General features: G+C 38.9%; 2 protein-coding genes across 2 annotated transcripts in view; both read left to right on the top strand.

The window, feature by feature from the left end:
- Nucleotides 1–356: 356 nt before the first annotated feature.
- Nucleotides 357–8,836, top strand: LOC133980303 (programmed cell death protein 10-like). Its single transcript, XM_062418986.1, has 8 exons — nucleotides 357–677; nucleotides 3,909–4,102; nucleotides 5,324–5,377; nucleotides 5,577–5,694; nucleotides 6,313–6,439; nucleotides 7,599–7,677; nucleotides 7,774–7,856; nucleotides 8,298–8,836. The coding sequence occupies exons 2-8, from the start codon at nucleotides 4,013–4,015 to the stop codon at nucleotides 8,377–8,379; spliced, it is 633 nt and encodes a 210-aa protein (XP_062274970.1). The 5' UTR covers nucleotides 357–677; nucleotides 3,909–4,012; the 3' UTR covers nucleotides 8,380–8,836.
- A 5,651-nt stretch (nucleotides 8,837–14,487) lies between these two features.
- LOC133981026 (WD repeat-containing protein 49-like) overlaps nucleotides 14,488–17,544 on the top strand; it is a 29,074-nt gene continuing 26,017 nt past the window's right edge. The window contains exons 1-4 of the mRNA XM_062419913.1: nucleotides 14,488–14,568; nucleotides 14,795–15,109; nucleotides 16,698–16,871; nucleotides 17,432–17,515. Coding sequence (XP_062275897.1) covers nucleotides 14,488–14,568; nucleotides 14,795–15,109; nucleotides 16,698–16,871; nucleotides 17,432–17,515 — 654 coding nt within the window. The remainder of the gene's footprint in view (nucleotides 14,569–14,794; nucleotides 15,110–16,697; nucleotides 16,872–17,431; nucleotides 17,516–17,544) is intronic.

Raw genomic sequence — 17,544 nt, 5'->3', positions numbered from 1 at the left:
TACTTGAAGGTGACAACAGTTGGCACCGGTAGTGAATTATCTTGACTTACAGTATAGCCGTTCGTTTCGTGCTTTGCTGATAATTACCTTGTTATTGTAATTATTATGTCCTTTTTTAAATATTTTGTATAGCTAAAGATACATTTTATACTGTGTGCTGTATAAAAGTGGAAAAGAGGAAAAAGGTAATCATATTCGGTTCCCCCAACGAAAGTATCGTAAGAGTTAAAAAACAAAGTTCACCTGTTCCTGTATGGGACTTGTAGTCTTCTCTGACAGCTAGTGTGATAACAAAACATTGAGTAGACCTGTCTAAAGAACTACAATCAGCCTTTAGTGCGATACCAACGGACACCTCTTAACACCGCCCACACCAGCTCTGTCGGCTACAGTTTTGTCAGGCAGAAAACTTCCTGAATGAGACACAAACCCTCAACAAAGCGGGCAGAGTAGCCTGTCTAAGCAAAAATCAACCTGTTGTCGTCTTATCTCTTATTTAATCGCTGATTCATCACCAGATATTTAGCAATATAACCTGTCAGCTCAGGACGGACTTGTTCACCTGCTATAAGCGGCTAATCTGATGTTAGCAGGCTAAACGTTACCTAGACATTTTAACATTAATCACCTCCGTGTCATCGGCTTTCTTCTCTTCAGTGACAACTTTCTCACCACGGGTAAGAGCCCAACTCTTTTTTTAAATTGGCGTTATAGCTCACAGTCAGTTAAACGATTAGTGACAAACTTGTTTGGAGTTAAATAGGGGTTCATATCGACATCATCTTACATCACTGTCAGCTGTCTACTGCTATTAAGACTAATGAATGCTGTCTTTAATGAAGATGGAAAATGAGCTACTGGTTATTATGGTGGTGTTGTCCTAGTTGTCAGGTCAGTGAGCTTGCTCATACTAACTAACTATAATGTCCTGCCAAAGTGCGCACCATAAAATATAAACAGGCTCTTTGGTTCAAAGATTACTACCACAGTACAATGATGGTGCTCTACCAGTTCATGTCCTCTCTGTCTGAGTTATGGCCCTAGTCTTTTTGATGTAATTCACCTCATGTTGAATACACACCTCAGAGTGACCTGGGGCCTGTTTCAGGAGGCAGATTCAACAAACTCAGAATCTAACACTGAACTCTGAGTTGACTTACTCCGAGATAGGAAACTCAGAGTTTTGGGTTTCAGAACAGGTGTTAATAGGTAGTTCAATCAACTCTGAGTTATTGTTACCCTGAGTGAAGCTCGTGCATGAGGAGATACCAACCCCTCATCCATGGAACACAGATAACATGATTCACCATGGCAACAGGTGAAACAAAGGGCTCAGTCCTCCTACTTCTCCCCAGTGAAGTAAGAAATATTAATTAATGCATGCAGATGATGAGAATATATTTAAGAAAAAAAGCAATACAGTAGCAGCAGCAAAAGGACTTGAGGTGGCGTGGCAGAAAATTACTGACAGTCAATGTGTGAGTATTCTCGAGTCTCGAGTGGTCCACTTATTCAACATTTATAATCTTTCTCTCTCTCTCAAGTCAATTTTTCCGCCATCCCAACACTGCCAATATTTGATATTGTGTATTTGACAGCAACACTTAAATGCCTTTATACATACAACACCACAAAAGTGTAGAGTAAACGTTTAAGTGCAAGAGTCCCATTTTTAAAGATTTATGTTTGGGCACTTTCACCTTAATTTAACATTAGCTGGTATAGAGGTCGACAGGAAACAGGGAGAGAGAGAAAGAGAGAGGGGAATGACCTGCACCAAAAGTCCCTCACTGGAATCAAACCAGGGACTCTGTCATTATGAAGCATGCAAAGTAACCACTTGCCTACCAAGACCCTCCAAATGTCGCATTTCTGACAACCTGACAGACAGTTGCCTTGGAAACATGCTCAGCGTCACCGATGTTACATATAAAACTGCCATTGGCAAAAAACAAAACAAAATGCATCACAAAGAAACCCTGATGACTTTAACTTTGAGCCAGACACAGTTCAAAACTGCCATTTGATGTTGTGACTGGTCAGTCCTTTACAAACAACAAAAAACAACAACAACAACAACAACAACAACAACCACTTACAGCCTATTTTAATTTAATTTTTTGAATAATTGATTCAAAAGGTAGTCTAACACACACCCCTGCTGACATTTATGACATGTCATTTTATATAACAAGCAGGAAAAGCTTGTTATATAAAATGACAGTTCAGGTGTGCCATTAAAGGTTTACGAGTAAGCCAGCATGCAAATACTAGAAACTTGGCACCACCACATCGAAACATAATGGAGCAGTTAGGATTTTTTATGTTGCAGCAGTCTTTGTTCAAAATTCAAGTTCAATATGTCCACCATGGAAAAGTCTATTATCTTAGACACACAGTGAGGAGATCTGGGTCACATAAGCCGAAAGTGAACACACCTCCACTTTGCTGTCATCACAGTTGCTCCATCTATGGAAGAAATCTCGGCCTATCTTAAACAGATCTTTATACATTACTGTAATTTAACGAAGATTGACCAAACCTTAATTGATCAATTATGGTTTTGAGCCCAATCGACTTTATGTGTTGTTGTTACTAAATATAGCACTAATTGACTTTCCATTCACATCACCAGTTGTCCCTTATCCAGAATATGCGCAGGAAATATCTTTGCAAAATGTTACTGCTCATTTTCCCACTTTTTATAACAGAGACAAACCCTATCTAAACTGAATATAACTTTGAATACCTTCACCTATGTGAAGCATTTGAATTGGGTTGCTAGGAAACACCGTTGGTCTGTGTTTATCTTGTTGTTGAGTTTCTAGGATTATGAAACAAGAAGAGGACATCCTCCCAAAAGTATTGAAGCTCTGAGAGACTGTATCCAAAATTGACTGTGTGTAAATTAACAGCGTTGTTTTGCCCTTATTTTCACTATTATTCACTTGATCTCTGAAATGATCGTACATTGCATCTTTGTGGCTAGAAAAGAACTTCCTGTAACCATGTCAGTCACAGCTGTTTTTCAAATGCTTGCACCTGTATGAAATCGATGCTTCTTTAATAATCCTAGTTAACTATTGATATGAGAAAGGGCAAATTAAGATTCTAATGAACTTAAAGGCCTGTGAACTTAAAGTCAGGTTCAGGTGACTCATGGGAATCCTGAAAATAAAAGTTGCAGACATGAACAATGAGTTGGCATGTGAGTTAGTGTCCCTGCCTTCAAAGAAATGACATGTCGCATCTGATGAGTCGAGCGCAGAATGACGGCACATTAGATCCTGTAGAGATGTAACACGGCAAACAATGGCTGAGGAAAAACCGGTCCTGGAGGTGTCACATGCAGGCGGGTGTGTTTGTGTTTGTGACAAAAAAGTGACAGAAGACGTGAAAGAGATCCTCTCTATTTTAAGATGCAGGATTCACACATTTCCTGCTTATGATGCAAATTAGGTGAAGAATCACTGAATATATGCCAAGGTGCTTTATTTACCACACTGATATTTTTACTGCAGCAGTAATATTAGAGAAGGTGTTCCTTATTGAGGTATGAGTCATGCAGGTTTTGTCACCATCGCACTCAGTGGAGCAGTAAAGGACTCGCTCTTCAGCGATGTGGCTGTTATCTGATTATCATGGGTGCTGACTGAAAGGTTTTCTGGGAAGTAGTAAACAACAGGATTTTATGACATATAATGGTAAGGAGTAGAGCTGGTCCATTGTCGGGATCATTATAAAAATGTTTTTATGAATTTATTTTATATTTTACTGTCTATATTTTACTTTAAGTGATTAAACTGAGTGCATATTTTTAAATTCCCGACTGTCATTTCCATCCACCATCATCTACTTATCTCTCCCTGCTTGTTCACCTGTCCTGCCCTCTTCTTCTTCTTCTTCAGTTCTTTGTCTGCTCCCATTCTGTCAATCTCCGTGAATGATTGAATGTGGTGAGACTGGCATCAGTGGACGAGCGCACAAATAACGGGCCATTGATTGGTCAAGGATGACCATGGAAGACATGAGGAATGAAGCCGACATCTCCTCAAGAGTCTCTATGACTCTCTACTCTGTGATGTATCCTGTTTTTAACCAGGTAAAAAATAAAAATATTAGCTGAAGTAAAAAATAAATAAATAAAACAAAACAGAAACTGAATAAATGAGGATAAGGTCTGATGCATGAGATAGAAATTAGGATGACACTTAAGTAGTTAAATATTCAGTGGCTTTAGTGTCAGGATTTTAGGATTTTGTGCAAGGTTCAGAGAATGTTGAGAGGGTTATTTTTAATTCACAAAGAAGAAGAGAGACACATACAGTGGTTTAAAAGAGTGAGACAATCAGAGCTGCTATAATATAGTGTTAAACATGTTATTCAGTGTAAGTGTTAATATGTGGAGATTGTGTGCGTCTACAGTATAATGTGTCTTTATTTATCTTTGTATCTGTGTGCTCAAATGTTTTTTCACAGTCCTGATGATATACAGGCTGTGTGGAGTTGATCTTTATTCTTTATCTACATTTATTAAATCTAAAAAAATCAAAAAAAAAAAAAAATGACAGGACAAAGAAAATCAGTAGAGGATACTGATAAAAAACAAAACAGTAGGCCTCATTTATCACATCAATACAACACATTACAAATCAGTAAAACTGGAAGCAGTTTAACACCTTCATATGTGCTCTTTATGTTTAGGGTAACGCACAGATACTGAGAGTATGACTGTATTGTACTGCAGCGTACAGAAACATGGTTTGAAAGCCTCGCAGACACTTTAAATTTGACAGCTATGAAAACAATTTTTATGGTTGCTCCAGCGGCCTCTGGGTTTGGGGTGCTGACCGTGTAACTGCAGCGTCACTCCTAATCCCTCTCTCCTTCACTTCCTGTCTATCTCTACTGTTCACTCTCCAATAAAGACGTCAAATGCCAAAAAAAGTGTTTAAATGCAATTTCCACAAACAATAGCCAGAGGTTTTGTATCCGCTCATTTCACATCTGACTAATCTTACATTTGTGTTTCTTAATAACCTTAATAGGAAAGAAACATTAATGCAAACCAACACACATGTGAGTGCATGGTGGTGTGTGTCTGTAATCCCAGAATATCAGTTTAGAGGGAAGAAATAGACCTCAATACTCCTGAAGTTTAGATGGAGAACATAGATGGACGGACTCAACACAGCTTTCACTGTACAATAACAGAGTGTCCTCATCTGATATTGCAGTGTGTCAGACTGCAGAATTAGATTTCAAGAAGAGATGCCACCATAAGAGCTAAGCCGTGTGTGTGTTTGTTTGTTATAACTTTCAGTTGGAGGAAGTCAACTTACCAGCAGCGCAGACATTGAGAGCAGCCTTTATAAAGGTAAAAAAAGTTTATTTTGTTAGTTTGTTTACATTTAATGGAATGAGCTGCCATATTTTGTGTAAAAACTGTGCCCTAACCTTTACTTTTTAAATCATTTGGACTAGCAACCCTCTACCTTTACTGCCTCCAAACACAGAGGCGGACTGTGATTACTATCAGTGCAATTGTGTTTTTTTGGTTTTTTTTGTGGCTCAAGGCGGATAAGGCGAGCCCAGGGCTGACCCAGGACATTGTTGTGAAAATACTGGAGAAGAAGAATTTAAAAATCAACTTTAACGAGTCTCTCCTTCGCATGGCTGCAGATGATGTGGAAGGTAGGATGATGTGTACCAGGTCAATAACAACAAAATGTATATGCCAACACAGCATTTTTCACCCTTTTACTTGCTGTCTTCTGGAGGCAGGACAGGGACCGTGTTGTTAAGGGCACTGCAACCGACTAGATGTTTACCAGCTTATCTCGGCTCTGGTTTCTTTGATGCCACAGCCTGTTTTTGGTCATATTACATGAGTCCAATTATCCAGTAGGGGGAGCTGTTTCTCCACAAATCAACTCTTGTTCTCCAATGTTCCCTCGTTTCTGTCTGTAATTGAATTCTTTGTGCCGTGTACAGTGATTGATGGTAGTAATGAATTCACACATGCATACACACACACTCTTAAGATGAATTTTAACTTTACTTCCTGCATGGTTCAATGCACCTTTACCAAACAAACTAAACACTGTCACCTAAATGTGTGTGTACCCATATGCATACTTGATCCTGTTTCCATTTTATACGTCCGCACTGTACACATTCGTTTTATCACACATTCCCCCATTATGAATTGCATCTTGTCACTGTCCCCTGAAGCTATTTGCATGTGTGTTGATGTGCGTGTCGCAGAGGACTTAAGAGATCTGCATTTTTCTTTTCCTCTGTATTATTCAGAGTTCATGATTGACAGGCGAGAACCAGTGTTCCAGGAGCTGAATGAGAGGGCCCGAGCTCTGAAACACATCCTCAGCACCATACCAGATGAGATCAATGACAGAGTAGGCTTCCTACAGACCATCAAGTAAGATAGCACAGTGTGGGAATGTGTGTGTGTGTGTGTGTGTGTGTGTGTGTGTGTGTGTGTGTGTGTGTGTGTGTGTGTGTGTGTGTGTGTGTGTGTGTGTGTGTGTGTGTGTGTGTGTGTGTGTGTGTGTGTGTGTGTGTGTGTGTGTGTGGAATGTAGATCAGGTTTAATTCTACATTAAAGTTTTAGTGGAACTTCTTGCACTCATTTTGAATACATTGCCAGAAAACGTCTCAGTCAGCTAGTTCAAAGGGTGATAAAATCATTTATCTCTGCGCTCAAGTAACCATGGAGTGTTATCTACAATGACCCTTCTATCTCTAAGAGCACCAGCGTGACTTCAGCGCCCTTATTTTAGCAAGATAGTGAGTGTTTGTATGCAATATGTGTGCAGAATGATTAAAAAAACCCTCATTGCTGTTGATAATAATGTTGTTTTCTTAAAAGAGGAACTAGTGTTTGACAGCCAATGACACTTTCTCTCCCAATTGGTCAGCTGTGTTTATAAAATCACAAGATAAAGTGCGGTCAAACCAGGCTAGAAGTGTTGAGCTCCGCAGGTCATTCTTAACATTGGGAACAGTGTATGTTACAAAGTGTTCTTAACTTAAGGTCCACTTTTTAGCTTTTTTGGGTCTTTCAACTGCATCCCACAGTCTTCATCAACCAGTGGAAGTGGCCTGACATGTCATAATATCAAGTCATTAAAACATGCCACACAGACATTCATACAGTAGATATTAATCTTAGATATTTTATTGTATGTCATTGAAAAGTCAAAAACTGTTTACATGAACACACAATCACACTAGAGAGAGGAAAACAAAGGCGTTTCATTCTCTTGGCCCACTTTGCCATTATTTTGATCAAATTCAATACCCTCAGTGAGTCACTGCTTAAGTTACTTACCCAGCGGAGGGCTTAGAAATGAAATCTATTCAAAGGGAATGCTGAAAAATTAAATTTACAAAGCGGCAGATTTCAAGTGCATACGAGGGGGAGAAAAAGCTGAAGGTGAAGGCGTGTTTGTAGGGAAAAAGGAAACGAGCAGGATCAAAGAACTTTAGTTTCAGGGTATCACTGCCTGATGAAAACTGACAGATTTTGAAATATATTGTTTTTTTAACATGCTGTTATTTGTGTGCGTCATACACAGAGACATTGCGAGTGCCATCAAGGAGCTGCTAGACACAGTTAATACAGTCTTCAGGAAATACCAGTATCAGAATAGACGGGTAAGTAGATAGATGCAGAAGAATATAACACATACACACAAACACACTTCCTTTGAAATAAGTGGAGCTGAAAGGCTGTCTGTATTTATTGGTTAGGCACTGGAACAGCAGAAGAAAGAGTTTGTGAAATACTCCAAGAGCTTCAGCGACACTCTCAAAACCTTCTTCAAAGATGGAAAGTATGACACTTTTTCTAGTTTATTCTCTCTTTTAGTAGTTTTCTCTGTCTCCTTCTCTTCTTCTATCCTCTGCAGTTTCCCTCTCTGTCTCCTCACTCACTCGTTCAATGCAACCTTTTCCATTTTTACATGCACACGCAGTTATCAGCACATTCAATAGTTGTACATGCACAGGCCAGCACACACACGCGCACACTGTCACCGCCATGTAAATGGTTGTCGTTTGATCACAGGCCCGCTTCTATCAAATCCACCATTGCTGAATAATTCCCTTGACCCATTTCCTGCGAATTCATGCTGGCTTGTTTTCTCTGAAGCCTGACATTTTCCATTCCAGCCAGATCAAAGTGTTTCCTGGATCAATCCTAATATCGTTGCCATGGTTTCTTTGCTGTATGATTGACATGTATGTCCTTGTGTCTCTGTCACGGTTGTTTCCAGAGTGATAAACGTGTTTGTCAGCGCCAACCAGCTCACCCACCAAATCAACATGATACTGCAGGCCTTCAAGACTACGGTGTAGAAGCCAGAGAGGATGATGCTCACAGACACACATCTTTATTAGAGAATATGTGAAATGAGGCTTTGTAATTTGTAAAGACATTTTTATTATTTCGGGCTGTATAATTTATAATTCTGTGGCTTTGAGGGGAGATCAGGTAGTTTGAGGTTCAAAGCAAATCAGGTTGACAGTAATTGCCAGGGATTTTTAACTCTCTTTAATGTTGTTCTTTTATCAGATTCTTAAGGGGATATTTCTTCATTCCTTTATATATTTCTCCTTCTCTGTAAATTTCTGTGAAGGTCTGAAGAAATATTCAGAGAATATGATTATTTCCCATGTCCTTAAAAGATTTGTGATTGCAAAAGTCTTAAAAAAAAACACTGAAGAAGTTTCAAACATATTTTCTGTAATTCCAGTTTTATTTTGCTGTAGTTTCTTGATGTAAAGCATAATATTAAATTATACAGTGGTATCACCTACTTTGCAGCGTATCAGTGAAAATGAAACCAAACTTTAAGGTGATCTAATCTGAAATCAAGATCTGAAGAAAGTTTGGGAATTTGAAATGGACATAGTCCGTCTTCTTTCTTTGTCCTGTGCTTTTACTTGTCTTAATCCAAAGCGTCGTACTGTAAACACAAGCTTTGTTGATTTTCTTTTTTACTGGAGTCTTAAACCTGCAGTGCAGAACTTCCGTCACATTTCAAGCCCTTGCCAAACACTAGAAGTGCAGCTCTTTTAGACCTTCCCAATATTATTGGACCAAACAGATCAAATTCTGATAGTGAAATGAGTCATTTGGCGGGGATGTGATGCTCGAAACAATTTATCCACCATGTTGTAGCCACAACAGTAACAGAGTAGTCTACGGTGGAGCCTATGATACAAGCGTGTGTCGACAGTGTAATTACTGTCATTGCCAGAAGGGGGAGACAAAAAAAGCAGCTATACAAAAGAACACGCCGCTTTTTATTATTTGCGATTATCAAATAAACTATCAAAATACAAAATGTTAAGTTAATGGTCTGATCCAAAATTATTTTGGATGATTATATGTTGTGTGTATGTGTGTGTCAAGTTTTTTGCCTGTGTGTACTGTAGATACCAAACTTTTTTGGCTTGTGACACCTTAATGAAGCAATATCTACTTATGACTTGTGAATGTAGAATAGTTCAACCAAAATGGGCTTTTTCTTATCTATTAAGAAACTGATACTTTTATTTGATTTTAATTATTTTAATAGGAAAAAGGAAAAAAATAGAGAAAAATACCCCATAATTTTGTGAATGTTTCATTTATTAATCTTTTGATCCTTTAGAGTTGGGCCCTTTGGGGTGTCCTGGCCCCTAGGTTGGGGACCACTACTGTATTGTGTGAATTTACACTGTACTCACAAAAAAATCCACTTTTATCTCATTGCTCGTGGGTGGATGTTTTTCTTTTTCCCTTGTAAAAGTGGCATAAATGAGCACTGATGGTTTGAAATCACACTGATACATGTACTGTATATTTACAGCAAAGCTTTTGTGATTTTTATCAGAAACTATTGCTCAGAAATCCTCCAGTGTCAACAATAAAAACATCAGTTTTTAAAGTGTCACTCTGTGTCAATGAGAAAAGTGTGTCATAGGCTCCAGTTTGCAGTTTGTCTCCTACAGGGGAGTGATGGGACACAGCTGCAGCACCTTTAAACCACATTTGGAGGTGGTCAAAGGTCATTCAAACTGAAGGAAATTGCAAACAAGTAGACAGACAAGGTGAGTACATCAGCATTTCATCACAGTAAGTACAGTACTGATGGTCTCTTTAACGTTCTAGGTTATCTAAGGATGGATATTTTTTTGGAAGCACTACTCTCGCAGACATGAATACAGGACAATACAATCTTAAACTGATGGAAATTTAAAGCAGCAAAAGTTTAAACTTGGATGAGTTTACACAAATCTTTTTGACTGCATTTCTGTAATTGTTTTTACCCTCTTTCTGACACTTTGACTGCATTGGACGTGAAAACAACATTCTGTCAGCTGGGTATAAAACAATGTGCGCTAAAGTTCCTCGAAAAGACTTAAACAAGAGTCAGGGAGAGTTTGAGAAAGATTTTCAAAAGTGGGTCTCTTCAGATTTGCATTGTTGTATGAAAGTGCTTCATTTCCACTCAGTTGCCCTTCCATTCTCTTTCTTCGACTGCATCTCTTTCCACCCAGTACTATGATCCGCACCAATTTTTTCCCATTCCAGCAACTTCATTCTTCTCCCTGTATAATAGTGGATTTTCCATGGTGGATTTGTGGTGGACTATTTTGAGCTCTGTGCTGGCTCCTACATGTACTGCTGTAATCCAATTGTGATAGTGTTAATTTTTAAAGCTTTATTATTGAAATTGCTGAGACCTAATTTTCTGATCCTGTCACCGTTGACGACCGCTGTAATCAGCTAATTCAAGTTATTCCAGACCATTAAGTCACACACAGGGATTGGTCGTGGTCACTAAGGCAGCGGAAAGGGAAGAGATAATATATGTGTTGTATGTATAGTCTTTGTATGTGTTCTGTTCATGCTTACAATCATACAGGTAATACATTTGTTTTAGTTAAACAAATCCCAAACAGACTTTTTGTCTTCTGTTGTGTGTGTGTGCACCTCCGCCTCAGGATCTCCTCTCAAAGGCATTTGAATGGCACTATAAAGCTCTGGCAGTATGTGTTTTATTTTTGTTCTGGTCCAGGTTCACACTAGGTTTTGTGTTTCAATGCATGAACACTTTTATGACTGACAGCAGAATACTAATGTTCTTGTGAATTGTGTTGCTGTAGCTATGGTGTGTTTGTGTGTGTATGCAGGTTGTATATGTGTGTAGGGGGTAACTGTACCTCACACAGATTATCTTCTCTCCAGCGCCTAATCTGTGAATAGAAGTAACACACACACACAGACACACACATTGTGTTACATACAGGCAATAGGGCCAGAACTCACAAACACAACTCTTTTTGACTACTTGGTTGCCAGGAAACTTAGCCTGAGTCTTTGAGACTGAGGCATAATAAAAGAAAAGAATTGTGTCTTTGTGTGTGTGTGTGTGTGTGTGTGTGTGTGGCCTCTGCCACTGTCTGGGCTACTGGGGGCAGTTAGTTAACTCTCAGTGGGTGTGTGTGGTGCAGCCTGGGCTGTTAGTGTTGATTGCTTCTCAGACATTGCTGCCTTACAGAAACCTCTGGACACAAAGCTCGGACTCCTGCAATCAGCCGAATCTCCTACGGACAAGACTGGCCAAGGCCAAGGCGGACTAACCTGAGGTTGAGGATTTGTTTGAAGTTTTATCAATTTTACAAAAACGGTCTGTTTCACTACCTTGAGGCGTGGGGAGTCTGGGACAGTTTGCTGTAGACACCCAGTGCAGGCTGAATAGATGAAATTGGATGTCTTGGTAAGGCTGAATCTGTCATTAAATGTGTGTCCAGCTCTACTGTGTGGACCTCATGATTAAAACCAGCTTGACTGAAGGGTGTGTATGTGTGTACAGTCCTGGCAACATACAACTAACTTGACAATGATGTTGCCAAGCCTAGACCCTGTCATTAGGCAGCTTCAGCTTGGTGCTGAGATGGTGTTTTAGGCAGTTTGACTGTGCAACTCTAATAAACCTCAGAAAGGAATCCAGCAGTGAAAGTTATAAAAGAGTTTACTGAAGACCTGAAGGGGCCATACAGGACAGAAGAGAGGCAACACTGGTAAGTGGATTTAGTTTGCCAACAGATATGACAGCACTGAACTGCATGTTTTATAGTTCAGTTCATTATATAACAGCATTATATATTTTTATTCACAATACATCTGCAGAAAAGGTTGCAATCAAGCTAATTGATGTTATTTCAAAGGTCAAATCCTGGCGTAACCACTGCTGTTTTGAGTGGCTCGAAAACACATTTCCCTCAAAGGCCACAGTGTAGATATAGAGAAAGATATTCTCATCTCAGCAGAGAGAATATACATTAGGGAAGGGGTACAGTCTTCCCACAGTTCGGTATGCATCACGGTTTTTGGGCCATGATAACGGTACAGTTTTGGTATCGTAATATTATTTTAACTCTAACATCTAGTAGGTTCTTTGCCTTTTCTATTTTAAATCAACAGGGTACTACTACTCACACTATAGCAGAAGCAATAATAAATGTAAAAATAATTAAAAACAGATATAGTCAAACCACAAAATGTATTATAAAAAGGGAACACTTTTACTTGCATCTTACTTGCATTTTGTAAAAAAAAAAAAAAAAAAAAAAAAAAAAACGCAAAATCCACATAAAAAAGGTCAAAATAGAGTAGAATTCGGTAAATTTCAGGTTCGGCAGAAAAGTTAAACTTCCACTCAACAGTTATCAGTTATGTGATACGTTGGTCTAATGTACCCTTGATAGCTTTAAAACAACAGGAATCATCATACAAATAAGCACTTAAAACATTAGATATGAAGTCACATAGTTTTCATTGTGGCCATATTCTAAAGAATAATAATCTGCATAGCCCTGAAAACTTCATCAAATACAAACATATCTGCCCAGCTTATAAAATGGTGCACGATTTAGCTCCTCCTCTGTCTGGTTTCATCAACTTCAAATCTACTGCAAACGGAGCTAGTAGAGGTGCAGGGAGGACTGAACAATCCTACTCAGAAAATCTGCATTTAGCCAGAGCGTCTTTTCCTTCAGAGCATCACATCAATGGACTTCAATATCACAATCAATTAGAGAGTCCCCATCCTATGATTCATTTAACTGTAATGTTAAGAAATGACTTATTGAGGACCAACAATGTCAACATTGATGCTTTTTTAAATCCACCTTTAAGACTGAACTTCCACTGTACCTGTATCATCTGCTCATGTTGTTTAACTGTATTGTATATGCTTTTCATCACAATGTCATATGTTGTACATGGGGGACTGAAATCTAGCCTAATTTGGCTAACTCAGGTACGTTTATATTTGTTTGAATGTTGATTAATATACATTATTCCTTTTCAAATAAAAATGAGTTCAGTTAAGAATAAATTCAATTAAAAGTCAATCTTAGATACGTTTTATCTTTCTTCAAACAGCAGTATACGTGGTGCATCAGCTTAACATATGAAGCTGCAGGCCTGTGTAATCTCAAAAAGACTAACGCCAGCTTCCTGCCACAAAACAAGTCAGGATGTAATTGCTTAAAAAGTGATCACAATCATAAACAAAACATGAACAAACTGTCCCTAATATTTCACCATTCTTTCCATAAATGAGTGTAGCATAAACATATCTGTTGCAGTCTACTACTTGTTGTTAGTAGTGTAATTACAAAGGTGGATCAACTATCATTTCAAGATCATGCTGCAGTTTATCAGCACTGTAAAAGAAAAAAAGACAATCGCTTCAGTTAAGCATTGATTTTTTTTGGCTTTCATTACAGACCCTGTCATCTAAACCTTAGCTCAGTTTGATGCCATTTCCACTGAATTTGTCTCATGAGCAAGTTCAAAAAAAACTGTTGTGTAAAAGACATTTTCATCATCTCACGTCTCTCTTTGAGAGGTGAAGTGCATTTAATCTTTGCACTGGCTAATTCAACAAATACCTTTTACTAACACTATTATTCATGCTGCTCATCTACCTTACTTCAGTATTTTATTTCACATTGCCTGACATTTCAGCGACTTGACATGCTTTGGCAACCTGTCACCTCCTCAAGCTATTCCTGAGACATGATTTGGGGACCCATTCACCCACCTTTGAAAGCCTCTGAGCCAGGGGAATTTTTTGCTGAAAATGAAAGACCTTTGCACCACTGTTCAACACAGACATGTTTAGACAGAGTGAAAAGACCCAACAAAAGAACTCCATTGCTGCTGTGGCTCTACCGTATGATTATGGTGACATGACAACCCGCTGTGAAACAGATATGGAAGGTTACTAAGGGATTACTAAGGGATAACATTGCAGGTTTTTTCCCCCATCATGTAACACCTAGAAATGCAGGGGGACCTATTATTTGACTGTGAGTCTTCAGAACAGACCCACATACACACTCTTTACCTTCCTGACCTTGCCTGGTATGATGGTGATTGATTGACAGGTCTGAGCTGTAACCATGGGAACGAGGATGGAAGTGGCACAGCTTGAGAGCAGGATGAACACTGATGACTATAGAAAGCTACAGAGCCTTTTCCTGGTGAGTCTTTGTCTGTTTTTTCATCAGTTTATTAATAGTCTCACATTGCAACACCTTTAATTCATGTGGGTGTGTTATAAAGTGGGCTATACTTCATACTGTACCTTGTTGTTTACCAGTATTTCATAGTATCACACCTCCAGGTCTCATGAGGAATGCTCCAAAACAGTCTGCAGTGCATTGTGTTCATCAGTGTGTAGACATATTGTGTTGGATCTTGATACAGGACACCTCAGGCCAATCTCGCTCCTTGTCGAGAACTGAATTCATCAATCTGGCTTGTTCATCAGTTGGCCGTGGCTCCAGGGAGGAATATGGCCTCCTGTTTGACAGCGTGGTAGTCACTCAAGAGCACCGCAGCCTTCTTCTGGACAGTGATGCCGTGAAGGAAGAAGGACGTGTTGACTGGGGAGGGCTGTGCTCTTTTCTTTTACTGGAGCTGTCTGATAAAGTGAAGATCAATAGAACTACCTGCAGTAGTGTGCCTTGCTGGAAGCCACCTCGCACTTTGACCTGTCCACATCGAGACCCGGTACAAAAGGTAATTGGTCACTGACCACTAGGAGAGAGCCAGAGGTTAGTTTAGTATGAAAGTTAGAACATGTTGCTTGATGTGATCTGTTGCAGCATGTTATCTGCAAAACATTTTGACATTGACTAGCAGGAGAATCCAAAACTCTGCTGAACCGATGAAATTTCACATTATTAAACACTGTGTTAGGAAATGTTGGAAAGTATTAGGCTTTGCTCATCAAAATGGCACACCTCATTCAAGATAAATGCCTCTGGACTCCTTAAAGTTTAACATCTATCAATTAATATGTAAATTAAGTGGCTGGTATAAAGTGCCTACTGCTGTGGATAAAGTGATGGCTTTCCATTTTAATCTTTCAATCCTGAGAATGTCAAAATGTCAGACTGTTGTGTCAGTTGTTTTCCAGGTGGCAGGTCCGTTCTGACCCCTACAGATCAGTCTTAAAGAGACAGACAGACTGCTGTCACTTTGATCGGTACAGTCTAACTTCTGTCTATAATTGAAGCTGCACTAATCAATAGTTTGATATTGACAATTGGTCAAATGAATATGTATAATGTGAAAGGGGTCATTCGTGGTGACAAACCCACAAACAATTACCATGCGACTGTGCAGTTCCTCTCAGCACTGTCTGCTTTTTCACTGTTATGGTTCAGTTTCGCTGCTCTCAACGTTTTCAGCTGCTGATTTTTCAACGAAGAGCTCTGATGCAGACCACTGTATGCTAACTGCTCAGCATCAAATTACAGACAGGCATGATAGTGACTAGCTGGTGAACATTTGAAAATAAAAACTAAGCCAGATATTTTTTCTCAGGAGTTGGTGGAGACCAAACCAGAGCTAAAAGAAAAGCGCCTGTTGACTCACTGACCAGGTTACCAGGAACACAACTTTTTTTTCCACGAAAATGACTAATAATGCTAAATGCTAACACTACCCCATGTCTGCTGGATGAGTTAAATATGCTAACACGTTCACCACAACTTGTGTTTAAAACTGTTTCTGCTGCCCCCAAGTGGCCAAAAAATGAACGCTTCAACTTTGAAATAGTTAATTCAGAGTGAAGTCCTGCCAGACTTCCAGTTTGGCTTAAATAGTTCTACTAGTGTTTAATATTCCATGTAGACAATGTTTTTTTTTTACTATCAGTCTCACTGAAAAGCTGAAACATGATACTTGGATTTCCATCATGTACAGTAGGAAAGGAAATGACAGGATAGCTGAAATATTCTAAGCTGTAAACTCAATTTTACATTAAAATGTTACACACTGTACTGTAGTTGTCCTCAAGGTAAATTTTGCAACAGTTTTAGATCAGTAGATAGGTTTTTGATATTTTTCCAAGTTTGTATATTTGTCTAGGTTAAAAGTATGTTGCTGTGGGTGCCCTGGTAGCCTACTAGTTAAGATGCATACCACATATGTGCAACATCCACAGTTTGGTTCCAGCTGTGAACCTGTGTTGTGTGTCACACCCTTCTCTCTACTCATGCTTCCTGTCTGTTTGTTTCTACACGTTTGACTTTAAAATAAAGGAGAAAAATAATCCTAGAAAGAGATTTGTAATGTTGTAATGTCCTGTGGTCTTTTGCAGGTGTTGTACCTGCAGAGTTCAGGTCAGTACTTGACAGTGAGTAAAGGAGGAACTGTGGGGCTGCGGGCCGGAGAGGACATGTCCCTTCTGCACACACATCGACTACAAAACAGCACAGTCAGACCCAAAGACCTCTGGGTCACAGACGTGGTGCTGCTGCACAATGTGCACAAGGTGATCACCTTCAGAATGTCACATAACAATTGATCAGTCAGTTAAATAATTGATCAGTGTCTTAGTTATGTGAACACATACTGGGCACGTCCTGTAGCATAGTTTGCACATTTGAGAAAATGTTATTTATGGTAATAAATACAGAAGTAAATAATTCATAGGAAGTCTAAATTATTAGTACAGATATTGTACTGCATAGTGCACACAAGGTAAACAAGCATTCAATCAATTAATTATTGATCGGTGGTTCTGGTTAATGGCATTGCAGATACATGAAGCCGTTGCATAATATTTGGAAAATAAACATACATTTTTCAGTAATGAGACCATCAATTATTGATCAATACTGCTCATTAGCATTCTTTAATCTTCAGATTAGTGGGTGACATATATGATACTGTTGCATAACACACATGGAGATATTCCAGTCAAGCAACCAATTATCTGTCAAAAATATTGCTAAATCATTATTATATCATATTGGCGAGAATTCTATCAGTATAATACAATTATATATATCTAATAATTTCTCTGTTTCATTCATTTTCCCTTGACCCCAGATAGCTGTGTCATTCACAAGTAAGGAGGTGTGTTTTTATGACACACTGTCTAAATTGGACTTTAACTGCAAGTATAAACTCCAGGTGAGAGCAACCAAATCATCTTCCAAAAA

This window comes from Scomber scombrus, chromosome 5 (assembly GCF_963691925.1).
Source record: "Scomber scombrus chromosome 5, fScoSco1.1, whole genome shotgun sequence".
Lineage (NCBI taxonomy): Eukaryota > Metazoa > Chordata > Actinopteri > Scombriformes > Scombridae > Scomber > Scomber scombrus.
Note: the sequence above shows the minus strand (reverse complement) of the source record. Positions and strands in the feature narration are given on the sequence as shown.